The 14,443-nt window shown below is 33.3% G+C and overlaps 1 protein-coding gene across 4 annotated transcripts in view; it reads right to left on the reverse strand.

Moving 5' to 3' along the window:
* Positions 1–14,170, reverse strand: part of fam204a (family with sequence similarity 204 member A) — a 34,304-nt gene extending 20,134 nt beyond the window's left edge. For 2 of the 4 annotated variants that reach the window (XM_073919500.1, XM_073919499.1), the window contains exons 1-5: positions 13,753–14,170; positions 13,517–13,604; positions 12,211–12,244; positions 9,606–9,708; positions 4,363–4,452 (exon numbers count right to left, since the gene is read on the reverse strand). In XM_073919500.1, coding sequence (XP_073775601.1) covers positions 4,363–4,452; positions 9,606–9,708; positions 12,211–12,244; positions 13,517–13,604; positions 13,753–13,980 — 543 coding nt within the window. In that variant the 5' untranslated portion in view covers positions 13,981–14,170. 4 annotated transcript variants of the gene reach the window in all.
* Positions 14,171–14,443: the final 273 nt, after the last annotated feature.

The raw sequence follows: 14,443 nt of genomic DNA on the forward strand, positions 1-14,443 counted from the left end.
TAGATAAACTGTCTGTGAAGGAATGCTTAAATCTGCTATTCTCATCCAAACAAAACAACAAAGACAAATCGGCATCACAATGAAGCCCATGTAATGGTACAATGTTTCCGAGAAGGGTTCCAAAGAAATTGTTATTACGTCTCGTCTACCTGGGACCGAAATAAGATAAACCACACAGATACTCCGGAGATAAGCGTGAGTGGCATCTGTATGGATTACAGCGTAAAGACTCTCCAAAGAAAATTGGCTAAACCGAGGGCCTGTTGTTGGCATTACTGAGCTATTTAATGCTTGTTCCCTTGGTGCTACGCTTGTTATGAGCATGATTATCAACCTGCTTTGAACGGATTCAAATCAACAATCAACAGCATCGATATATGATTTCATTAGTGTGGAGTAAATGGTGTTATTTACGCATTTACACCAAGAGAAACAGAAGCTGTAATTGATTACGTAAACTAAAATATTTGAGGTTAACACGATTAATGCTGCTTCTCGCAATTAGATGGATGGGAGAGCTTTATCGAACCATGACCTGAGACCGTTTTATCCACAATAAAACTATAAAATTAATCTTAATAGAAATTAATTATCACAGAAAGAGAAAAACACATTTCAAAACACCAAAGCCAGGAATAGGTATACAGCAATAAACCGTAAAAAGACAATTACAACGACATAAAGGGGTTTACAGAGTGAGTCATACAAACCATTTAGTTGCCTACATATAAAGTTAATGACAGAAGGTTAATTAGCACTTTATGCTATATATCATCAAATAATGAAGCTACTTCATTGCTATAAATATACACAACAACAACATATGCAGAAAGAAAGAAAAATATTTGCAGAATCAATTATATATATACACACAATCATAAACACTAAATTATTAGCCCCCCTGTCAATTTTTCCCCAATTTTCTATTTAAAGTAGAGAACATTTTTTTAACACATTTCTAAACATAATATTTAATAACTCATTTCTAATAACTGATTTATTTTATCTTTGCCATGATGAAAGTAAATAATATTTGACTAGATATTTTTCAAGACACTTCTATACAGCTTAAAGTGATATTTAAAGGCTTTTTTTTAGGTTAACTACGAAGGATAGGGTAATTAGGCAAGTTATTCTATAATGATGGTTTGTTCTGTAGACTATCGAAAAAAGAAGCTAATAATTTTGACCTTAACATGGTTTTAAAAAATTAAAACCTGCTTTTATTCCAGCCAAAATGTATGTATGTATGTATGTATGTATGTATGTATGTATGTGTGTATGTATGTATGTATGTATGTATGCATGTATATATATATATATATATATATATATATATATATATATATATATATATATATATATATATATATATACAGTATACACACACACACACACACACACACACACACACATACATACATACATACATATATTATATTATAAAATATATATTAGTGCTGTCAATCGATTTAAAAAAATTACTAATTAATCACACTTTTTTTATATAATTGCAATTTCTCACATTAAAAAGACTGCAACTTGTCATTTTGGCTATTCAAATGTAAAATTAATGTAAACAGAAGACAAAAACTTTTTTAATTCAAAATATAATTCATTATTACATTTTTTGTTTAACTTGTAACACAGATTTAAATAAATAAACACAGTAATAAAAACACAGGCATGTTAGTGCTATTTGAATTTCAAAACAATCAATGCCAATATAAAAAATAAAAAAAAGATTTCCAAGGTAGATTCTAAGTGGACTGCAAAAAATGCCAAAATACAGGCATTGCAAATATGGAAAATGGAAAATTATAATAATAATAAAGTATTGAATACAAACAATTGTACTCATTGAAAAGTTGTATTGCTGTGAGTTGAGAACATTAATTAGAAACTATTTTTCTTAGTCCTCCTTTACATTCAGACAGTTGCTAAGATAGTCCAGTCTGTTGACATTATCGAGGGACAATGTGGACCTTTTGTTTTGAATGATGTGAGCTGAGAGTGAGAACAGGTAGGATCACAAGCAGGATTACGGAATCAGTATATGCATTTCAGTGGCTAATTTTGTGGCCACTGGTGCTGCGACAAGGACGTAAGAAGCATCAAGCGGTACATCAATGGCACATACAGGTACGCGTTGTGTCACACCAAAGCGCGCACACACACACACACACCGCAGGACAGCGCAGCCGGAGCGACTCCCTTCAGATTCCACCCGCATGATCGCGTTTATCAAATTTGCTTAAACTAAGCGTCCTGAAGTATGGCTGTATTTCACAAGAATTCTGACACAACAATGTGAAGTAGACAATTTACAAAATTAGCGTTAAAGCGGGAAACACATCAAACTCAATGAAACCTTGGAGGGCGCATGCTGAAAGGCAGAGGAATGTGCTGACTTTGACAGCTTGCGACTTCATCTGGCACTTGATTTACATGGACACCAATACTCTGCTTTTAATATGATTAAGATAATACTCTTATTAAGAGTCTACCATGTAAAAAAAAAGATTTTTGATTACCTTAAAGGACCAATGAGTCACGAAATGTGGAGATTTTTCTTTCCGTTAGCCATGGGTATCAAATTCCATTAAAACAAAAGTCGAAAGTTAAAAATGAAACATACGAAATTAGATGAAACTCTAGAGGAAACGCTAGAGAGCCTTGAATGCGACATTAATTATTTTATACTTAAACTTGCCTTAAAAGAGTGCTTCCTTGGCCTTATCCATATTTCTTTGCATTTTGAACAAACCACAGCTACAACAGGAAAAAAAAAACTGCAACTGCCTTAATTGCATTAATTTTTTAAACACGTTAATTATTTCAAATTAATCGCATGCGTTAATGCACTAATTTTGACAGCACTAATATATACATACTTATATACATATACATATGTATTAGCCAGGGGATCACATTGAGACAGTACCATCTCTTCTTCTAGTGAGACCTGCAAGATAACAGCACAAAGTTTCACACACATAAAAAAAAAAAAATAGAACAGAAAACAAAATAACAAAATCACCATTCGTAAAAATAAGATCAGACCATAAAAACAATTACAGGTGTTCTTTAAGACATTATATAGAAAATGTTTAAATATACTCAGAGTCAGAAATGTGTCAAGATTAAGCCAATTGTGGAGGTCATTCCAAGCTCCATGGGAGCATAAAAGGAAAAAGCACATTTGCCAATACCCTTGGGACTGTTAACCAAATACAGGAACCAAATCTAGTGCATTGGTTATTTATGGGAAATGTTAGCAAATTAGAAAGATGCGATGGTAGTTTACCCAAATCGAGCCTTTAAAGTAAATAAGTACAAATGTAATTTTCACCTTTGATATAAAAATGTAAGGAATTGTACAAAATACAGTGATGGGTCTGTGAATCTGCAGCTGTGACAAAGCGTATTGCTGCGTGATAAACAGAAGTTTACTTGATAAAGTAGCAGCTACATGCATATAGATGATCACTATAATCAATTTTAGACAAGAATGTACTATAAAAATGCGAAAAGCTATTAAAAGGGACATAAACACACTATCAATGTAATAAAAGCTTAATTCCAATAAAAAAAGCATTAAACAAAGATAAAAATGACTCAAAAGCACTAAAGTTACATGATACTAAAATAACTTTAAAAATTACACATGCAATGTTTGCTAAATATTTTGTTTTAATGCTTTAAATCGGCAAATATACAAGCAAGTGTAGTGGAAGCAAAAACCCAAACCTTTTTAGTATTAAACTATTTAAGGTCGCCAGTGAACATCAATTCCATGCAGTAATGCTGGAATCAAAGCCTAGGCCGGAGTTTAGCGGAATGCATTTCAGATTCCATTGAATCAAAGTTGCGAGCCTGAAAAATATTGCCCGCTATGATTGCCCCAACTTCAGAAAAGTTGAATGTCTTTTTAACTGCAATTACAGCTGTGCGAATGTTATATTTTCTGCCAAATTAGCTTGGAAACGCTTGATCCTACGTGCACTCCTAAAACGTGTCTTTTTAAAACTGCAGGCACTGTATTTAGGTATGAGCCCACTTCAAAGGTGTAAAACTGGCACCTTGAAAATGTTTTAGCACTCGGGTTGAAAGCATTGTAGCCTTCATTAAAAGGCAGAACCGAAAGTTCTATAGACACTGCCGTACTTCAAACTGGGGGAGGGCTTTCCATTAACTTCAGTGTAAAAGGGTTGCAAGACTTTCCGCCCAATTCCGACGAAATGTGTGTGAGCGAGTGTGTTTGTAGCCTCTGTGTCTTTGCAGGCAAAATGTCCGCAGACCCATTAGCTCAATTTGTCACAGTCGGAGCGCCCCGCGAGATGGCTTATCTGGGCAACATACCTCTCGAGTAGCAAGGCTGTCACTCAGTTCTTCCGCCTTCCCATAGTCCCCTTCAGCGATGGCACTCTCTATGCTCTTTTCCAGGCCTGACTGAAGATGAGAAGGAGGGAAATAAAATGAAGTGATTTTCAAATAGAAAAAGGAGGGAAAAAAATCAAAGAGTAACTTAAAAACTCCCTCGGGCATTCTTTTTAATATGATTGCCATTACAACAAATATGTAGATTTCTTCTCATAAATGAAAATCGTCCGTTGATTAAATATTAGGCAAAAAATCTGTCTAGCCACAGGAGGTTACCAAACATAAATGTTGGTGTTTAATTAGATATTTCCATCAAAGAAGCAGAGCTGGTGGAGAAGAGCTCTCTGTCTGCTGTACTGCGGATCTTCAGAAGGCAAATCCCAAAACAAATATTTTACCAACGCATTCTTTATACCGGTTTTGTTTAAAAGGATAGGGGTTTTCTTTGTCATTTACTCCACTTGTTCCAAACCTGACTGAATTGCTTTTTTATGTTGAACATAAACCAGTAGCCACTAACACCCATAGTGGGAAAACATTACTGTGTATGTGTAAGTCAATGGCTACCAACATTCTTTACAATATACACTACCAGTCAAAGGTTTGGGGTCAATAGGATTTTTAAATAAGCTTATCCTGCTCACCAAGGCTGCATATTTTTCATCAAAAAAATACAGTACAAATTGTAACAATTTTTAAAATGTTATTGCACTATAAAATAAAAGTAGTTTAAAAGTAGTTTATCATTTAATTTAATAATTTATTCCAGCGATTTTAATGATGAATTTTCAGCTTCATTCCTCCAGTCTTTAGTCACAAGATCCTTCAAAAATCCCTCTAATATAAATATAAATATTGTTGTTGTTATTATTATTATTATTATTATTATTATTATTATTATTATATTTAAAAATAATAATCAAAATTGTAATAAAAGCAATAATGACTGGAGTAATAATTTTATTTGAACAAAACAATATAAACAATAAGTAATAAATAAATATTTAATAATTAAGTATTTAATAATTTAACTTTTTTTACATTTAATAAATTCTGCCTTGAACAGAATATTTTATTTAAATTATTAAATAAAATTAATTAAAAAAAATACAAATAAAAAAAACCGGTAGTGTATATTCAAATTTACATTTCGTTCATCACAAAAAAAAAAAACTCAGAACTACATTTAGAGTAAAATGTGAGTATTTTCATTTTTGAGTGATCCTTATGGCCAACAAAACATTGAAGTATCTAACACTACATTGAAGAAGAACAACCTGACATCATTTATATTCCATAACAGTCATATAATACTCATTCTGCTTAAGTAAACATTTCAGAGAACCCGTTCCAATCAGCCGCCCTCACAACTCTATTAAAATGTATTTTCACAGCATATGCTCAGCTCTTTAATAATTTTTAATCCAAAAGAGATACAGCTTTTGAAAATGAGGGGGGGAACGGAGCAGCGAAGCTGTCTAAATTAGCAGGACAACCGGATATATATAATCAAAACACTATTTTAACTCAATAACCCAATATTTTAACTTGCTAATGCAAAATTATTTGAGCTCAACGTTAAACGATACAGACAATTGAATTAGTTTTCCTACTTTAAACAAATTGCAATAGCCGACATTCTGCTTACATGACAATTTACAAATTAAAATAACTGCAGAAAGTGTTTTGAGTTTATGCTGCTGAATGATAAGTAATAGGCATTAGTGCAAAAATGGCTTCAAGTTACAAATGAATTAGTTCTGTTTACAAAGCTTTGCACTTAAAGAGACTTATTTATAGGAAATTTAATCAGGAATTTCCTGCATGACCAAATTAAATTATGAAGCAATGTACAAAGTCAGCTTTTCCGAATCGTTTTGTACTCTCCCATATACTCTGCTCTCAACTCAGATATCAAATAGTGTAAAAAGACGTATTACTGTATAAAATAAAACATGATGAAATATGCAAGCCAACCTGTGCACACCTCATACAAATCTCCACATACACCAAATCACCACAAACCTGTGTGTACAAATATCTTATCATGCAGATGGGAAAAATGCAACACTGCAAATGTTCCAGCAAAATGAAGCCATTATAAATGCACAGTAAACATTTAATGCAAAGAAATAAGGTCTATAATACAGTATATACAACTGTGGGACAAATTACCCTCAACTGAAAAATCCCTAGATTTCCTGGAATTATTTATTATTGTTTTTTTTCTTAACAATATCTTATTAAAGTACATCTTTAAAACATGTATTGTGTTGTTTAAAAATGCATATAAACATGTCTAAAAACTATCAACTATTTTTTTTTCAGCTATGTTTTTTTTTAATTACATTAATTACATTACTTCAAAACTATTTCTAAATTCAGTTCTTATTTCCAACAAATGAATAAATTTATAAACTTATAAAACTTATAAAACTTATAAACACACGTCCTATGCCCCATTTGGTCCAAAACCTGACAGGTGGACAAATCTAAGCTTGTTTTTAATATTAGTATAAATATGCATATAATAAGTAATACTGCTAATAATAATAATAATAATAATAATAATAATAATAATAATAATAATAATAATAATAATAATAATAACAACATGACACAAAAGCAAGTTGTTGTGAATAAACTGAAAAAGCCCCCCGAGATGAAGAAGGCATGAAGACAGTGATTTTTGAAAAAAATAATCATTTTTGTATTATTCGAATCCTTTATTTCTTTTTCATTTGTAAATGTATTTATGTATTGCTGTACATACTGTATGCATTAAGCAATATGTAAGTGAGGCGCACAACTAAATCGCTCTGCGATGGACTTTAAACCTACTTTCAGCTGGTTTATTGCACAATCTATTTTAGTTCCTCAAAATAGCAATGCCAACAATGCCCCTTAACACACCTCCCTTCTAGACCTGGGATCTGTTTTTCGTACCTCTCTTAAATGATCTAAGATTATTTGGCAGATCCTGGATCTTTAAATCTTGATAACTGATCTGTCACTAATTTGGTTCTTTAAACAAGTTCGCGAATCAGATTAGAATGTCTGGATGAACTGATCTGAGATCGCTGCATGTGTTGTGAAGGACAGATCTATCGATCCTCAAAATCATGATCAGCAATGCAACGATTGGCTGACGGCACAGCAGCGTAATGACATCATCTGATTAATATTCAATTATCCATGTGAGCAAAATTAGCAAATTAGCAGTTAACGGTTTGTTAAATATGACACGCAATAACCTTCCACATTTGTTGTGAGCTGCAGGCTTTACACTTTCATGTGTCAAAAGTATTCATCATGTATTTCAATGCAAATCAATGTATTTAGTTCTACATATAGAAAAGATTTTCTTTATTATAGTAGCTGTTTTTTAATCGGTGTAAAGAATAACTGGTTGTTTACAAAAGCATTTTCATATTGGTAATGGCGTCTGCAACTTTTGTGAAGCATCAAATCTCTGGCATATTACCTATCAAAACATGTTTATGACTGCTAAAATGTATTATTGCTTTAAAAAGTCACATATTGTGCATTTCTATTATACACAATTTGTACTAAAGCGATCTAAAAAGTTCATATCAATAAGTTTTCTCTTTGCACCACCAGGTGGCAGTCTTTGTAATTTCATTTCGAGGGTGCAGATTACATAAGTTTTATTAATATGTATAACTTTATTTATTTTATTAATGACTATAACTTTATATATATAGTTAAAAAATACGTACCATTTTCCCAAGTGTATATAACTACTACTGTAAGAAAATATCAGAATTCGGAACATACTTTCTGTATTATCTTTGCTTGAACTGAGCTGATCTAATCCTGTTTATATGAATTGAACCTGCCGATCAGGTTTGACCTAGCAGAACTGTTGCTATGACAACAACTCTCGGATCAGCTTTGAAGAACGAAACAATCCTGGATCGTGTCAAATCGTCAATATCCGAATCCAGCTAACTGAGTAATCCACGTACGAAGAACGGACCCCTGAACACCCATAAATCCACAGAGTGGCGCAAATGGATTTGCTATTTAAACAACGTTGTGGAAAATGGGAAAATTAGGGTTGCACAGGTCTTACACCTTACTGCACCGGGTGTATGATAGTGTGCGTTTCCTTCAATTATTTTAAAATCAAGTAATGCAACTTTCATTCAAAAAACTCACTTTTACTATGAGAGCATATTTTCTGTACAAAACTTATCAGTGAACTGGGAAGGCAAAATAAATAAACTAATCATTCATTAATCGTAATCGAGTTAAAATGTTCAATTAATCCAAGATTTTGATTTTAGGCCAAATCGCCCAGCCCTACTGAAAGCATGGCACTTAATAGAAGGAATAGAAAGAAATGTCAGTGGCATTTCAAAAAATTAAACAAAATTGATGTTTTACTTAACTATAATTCATAAATTTAAGTGGTCATTAAACATAAGTTAACCATGTTAAAAATGATCACATTTTTACATCTATTTTTACATCTAATAGGATAAATGCTTAAGCACAGTTTGAAAAAGTTGAATATTCAAAAACTAACATTAAATGATGTATTCATTTATAACAAAGCCAGCACTATTAAACAAACAAGTCCACAGAACCATAATTGTACGGCAACATCTCCATTAAAATGTGAATCTAAAAAGAAGTTAACATTAAATCATAAAAAAGCAGGTCCATTTACAAAAGACAAATAAAGGCATATGCTGTTCATTACACTGTTTACACCATGCCTTTTCAGCTTCTGAGTGGGATAAAAAATCCTAATGTCATATTTGTTACACAAGCTGTCCGGTGTATTTGATTTGCGAACATTCCCCTCCCTATCACTGAATTACAGCATTACAGAGAGCTCTGGAGTCCATTGTGCTGTGGCTTTCAATGCAGAAAAATCCACCTCACATAAGAGATATTAAACACCAACCAGAACAGACAGAGCAGCTACATCCTCATGTCAAGATTAAGGTAATCTCATCATTAAATATAATATGATCTATTCTGTTATGCTCAGTGTCACGCAGAAGAAAAGACGCCTCCTCACTCTGTCTTCCACATTTGATAGAGGAAACAATTACGAGTTACACATACAGAAGTCAGAGAACACAGAAAGAAAAAGAGAGAGAGGCAGTGGGATAAAAACACGTTCAGCATCTGAGTGGAATTAGGACACCCACAGAGTGGCAGAGGAAGATGGTGGAAATCATTGTTACCATGAGAGGAGGTTTGCTACATGAAGGCGGCTTGAATCTATCACTGATGCCAAAATACTGCGTGAGCTCCTTCCAGTGCTCCTTCCGTTTCTCTTCAGGCTCCCTGGGCAAAGACACAGAATGACAAGTCCTTCTGTTTATTATTACCATTCACTCGAACGCATACCATGTATACTTTGGGAGATTCAATTATTTCTGTACACATCCTTTTTGCTAGAACAGGTGGATTATGGAAACAGTATATACAGTATATGTGTGCTTAGTGAAATAGGTAGGCAGGAGGTGTCGAATATGAAGACTCTGGTACTCAACATGTTCTATTTGTTCTGGAATACAGGATTTTTTCAATCCAACATTTAAATTAAAAACTAAAACACTTAGCAACATATAGTTGTGAACTTTGTATATAAGAAAAATATCATACAGTAAGACAAAACTACAGATCACAATACCAAATATTTTAATTAGGCATGGGACAATAACCGTTTTCAAGGAATACAGCGGTTTGGAAAATCAAAATTTTAGAACTGTCTAAATTATTTGCTATACCATTCCTAAGGTATGTGTAAGATTTGTTGTTCTTAATAGCATAACAGTATCTCCTGCAGAAAAGCTATCCAAAGATGCTGTTTGGAACACAGCAAAAGTCAATAATTCATTTGAATTATTGAGCCTGACATGTTTATTGCTCCAAAATATTTTAAAAGTTTCTCAAAATAAAATATATTGTGTTCAAAGGGGTACAAAAGTTTTTGTTTTTTACCCAGACATTTTAAAATGATATATTTTAGAGCAGTAATCACAACATCATCATATCGTGATATTTTCATACCGTCAGAATCATATACCGGTCCATGCCAAATCTCAAGCAGTTACAAACTAGGAGTGTGCAATATTTGAGTGTCTGTGGTAATATTGAAAGTGTTGTTCAAATAATATGTGATTTGACATTGCTGAGATTGCCTCTCACTCACTCATATTTTATATATAGACATATTTAAGGTATAGCGACACAGTGGCACAGTGGTTAGCGCTGTCGCCTCACAGCAAGAAGGCCACTGATTCGAGTTGCGGTTAAGTCAGTTGGCATTTCTGTGTGGAGTTTGCATGTTTCCCCATGTTTGCATGGGTTTTCCCCACAGTCCAAAAACCTGCGCTACAGGTGAACTGAATAAGCTAAATTGGCTGTAGTGTATGTGTGGATGTGAATGCAAGAGTCTATGGGTGTTTCTCAGTGATGGGTTGCAGATGGAAGGGCATGCACTGCGTAAAACATATGCTGGATAAGTTAGCAGCTCATACCGCTGTGGGGAACCCTGATTAATAAAAGGACTAAGCTGAAAAGAAAATGAATGAATAAATGAATGAATATTTAAGTTACATTGAACGCATGTGAATGCGATCCCTAATGTGATGTTTATTTTATATAACAATTTTAAAAAAATAAAAAGTTACAGCAGTTCAAGCTAAACCAAAAAAGTTTGTACTTTGTGTAAGCAACTTTAATGAACTTTTTTGCAAAAGGAAGGAAATACAGATCCCATACTACTAGATATTTCAAGCTGTTCTGATGATAATATGATAATATTCTATGGTGATATTGTAAATGTCACTCACTGTGTTGGAAATTATAGCCTATCAGACTCAGACTATAAAACAAACGTATGTTATACCACACACATACACAAACAACAACTAAAAAGTCTGCATGTGCATGTGATCTCTAATGTGATCTTTATTTTATACAACAGTTCAACAAAACAAACAACAGTTTGTGCAACAGATCAAACTAGAAAAAGTATATAATTACATTTCAGAACAAATCAAATCATCAAATAATGATTCAAAGATCCTTTAAATAAAACAGTCACTTTAAACAAATCATTAGAATAAAATATATATAATATATAATGCTATTTTTAAAACAAGGGTCCCCAAGAAAACCCCACGGAGCTAAGTGCAAGTTTATCAATGGAAATGTTTGGAGAAAAAAAATGCTTTAAAAAAATTTTCAAATAAAACTTAAATAATAGGAATAATAAATAGGAATTAAAAAAAATTATTTAAATAAAGTCATAATTGTGATAAATGTATAATTATAAAACAAATCTAATAAATAAATAATGTAAAATGTAATTACAATAAACAAACAAATTAGATTTAATGAAATAAATGAAATAAAATAAAATGAAAAGATAAAATAAAATAACAATAAATGTGTAAATCAATAAAAACATGTATATTCATAGTAAACTGAAGCTTTTTGTAAGATACTTTACATTTTAGAAAAAGGATCTTTAAACAAGTATGATTCTGTTTGAGGGTTTATAGGATCTAAAGACTGAAAACACCTGAGATCATCTTTAGCCTATACATTTTGTATAGGCTAAAATGTACAGAGAATTGAATGTCCTGACATCAATATGAAGATTTCAGTCAATTCACATCAGTGCTGAAATAATGGATACCATTTTCTAAAGGCTGTTTAGAGTAATACATTTCATTCTCTCTCTCTCTCTCTTTCTCTCTCTCATATGAACTTCTGAATAATTGGTGATTATCTAAATGACTGCTCTGGTTTGGAAATCCTCATTGAACATCATACCTTTTCTGTTCAGAGCTGCAATTCTCTGTCCCACCTGTTAGAGACATGAAAACAAAATATGTCAAAACAATGTTTCTAAGAACACATGCATAGGCATTACTTTATATATGACAGAGTAAAATCATGTTGTTCTTCAAAAGTAATAGCACTGTATGTTGACGATGTTAGTACTGTTATAAAGCCTACTAAACAGCATTGAGGTAACAGGGGTTTTATTTTCATTCAGACTTTCTCCTTGATAATATCATTTCAGAAAAGTAGTATTGTTTGCAAATTTCTAATAGTGCAATCATATTAGCAACCAACAGCTATCAAAGAACAACATTGTTTAAAGTCAATTAAATAGCACTCATGTTGTTTCGAAGTCATATTTACACGTGATTTCAGTTTGAATATTCAAAGTACACAATAAACAATATAAAGAGCATGTCACTAGTTGTCATTGAACGAATGTGCGAATAAAAAAACAACTTTACCCTTAATCTGGACAATCATGGTACATATTTGGCATCACTGAGTGTATGTGCAATACAAATTAACACACTTCTATTAAGACGTTATTCTTAAATGTAAATGTTTCAAAACCTGAAAACTATGAACAACAGTGAGGTGACGGGGTGGTGCAGTGGGCAGCACGATAGCCTCACAGCTAGAAGGTGGGTGGTTCGAGCCTCGGCTGGGTCAGTTTGCATTTCTGTGTGGAGATTGCATGTTTTCCCCGTGATCGCGTGGGTTTCCTCCCCACTCTCAGAAATAAAGGTACGCGAGCTGTCACTGGGATGGTACCTTTTCAAAAGGTACATATTTGTATCCAAAATGGTACCTTAAAACTATATATTAGTACCTAAAAATTTTAAGAGGAACACTTTTGTACTTTTTAGGTACAGATATGTGCCCTTGATGTATTAATATAGACCTTTTAGATACAAATGTGTACCTTTTGAAAAGGTACCATCCCAGTGACAGCTCGCGTACAGCGTACCTTCTGAGAGTGCAGGTGCTCTGGTTTCCCCCACATGTCCAAAGACATGTGGTATAGGTAAATTGGGTATGCTAAAATTGTCCATAGTGATTGTGAGAATGAGTATATGGGTATTAACCAGTGATGGGTTGTAGCTGGAAGGGCATGCGCTGCGTAAAACATATTCTGGATAAGTTGGCGGTTCATTCCGATGTGGCGACCCCAGTTTAATAAAAGGACTAAGCCGAAAAGAATATGAAAGGACTGAATGAAACAACAGTGAAATAAAAATAGTGTAAAAGAAGGACATTAGCGGGTAGTAAGAAGAAACCCTGCTATAATCACCTTTCTTATGGCGCCTTTTCCTTTGCCGTTTGATTTGTGGTGGCCTCAAACTCTGGTCATGTTTTGCTCTTTGGAGATCTTTGAACTTCTGTGGTGATAAACACAAACGCACACACAGCTGTCAGCAGTTTTGTTGGCATAAATAATGATAATAAAATATAAGTGGTGATTAAACTGAACGCGACTTGCTTTTTTTGTGATTATACTAGGTATACTAACGTTAGTCAGTAACGTACTTTCCACATATCCAAGGAGACTCCAGGAAGACAATCTTCCTCTAATGCATCATCATGAACGTCAGATTTCCGGTTATTACATTCAACCTGTGCAGAAGCTGAATGAGGCTCGGTGCCTGACTGATGCGACTGGTGTTCGTCTGTCTTTTCTGCTGTTTCTCCTTCATCAGCATCATCAGAGCTCAGATCAGCCTCGGTGAGACCAGACGGCAGAAGTCCACTGTACATATTAAAGCTAACGCTAGTCAGTCAACAAAATCGCGATTCTGGCGGACCGCATAATTCTCTGCCACAATATGAAAGCTTAAAGCAACATATCGTAAGACGCGACGGACGACATTGGAAAAGCTATTATTTTAGCGAACAAAACAAGTGAAAGCATGACGGTACTGTGTTGTCTTCTGCATTTCCGCATTTTGAACATAGAGCCTCATTATTGGGTCGACGAAGCCACTTCGGAGGTAACAGAAACACCGATTGGTCAATTTAATCAGAGAAAGAAATGGGACTCTGCCCTTTTACAAAATAGCGGAGGCTGCTCTGTGTAGTGAATAACAAATTTGTATAATTTACATGAATTTGTATTTAAATAACCAATTTGTTCAGTAGTAGTAGTATTTATAATAATAATAATAATAATAATAATAATAATAATAATAATAATAATAATAATTGTTATTATTATTATTAT

The sequence above is a fragment of the Danio rerio genome, chromosome 13 (genome assembly GCF_049306965.1).
Source record: "Danio rerio strain Tuebingen ecotype United States chromosome 13, GRCz12tu, whole genome shotgun sequence".
NCBI classification, from domain to species: domain Eukaryota; kingdom Metazoa; phylum Chordata; class Actinopteri; order Cypriniformes; family Danionidae; genus Danio; species Danio rerio.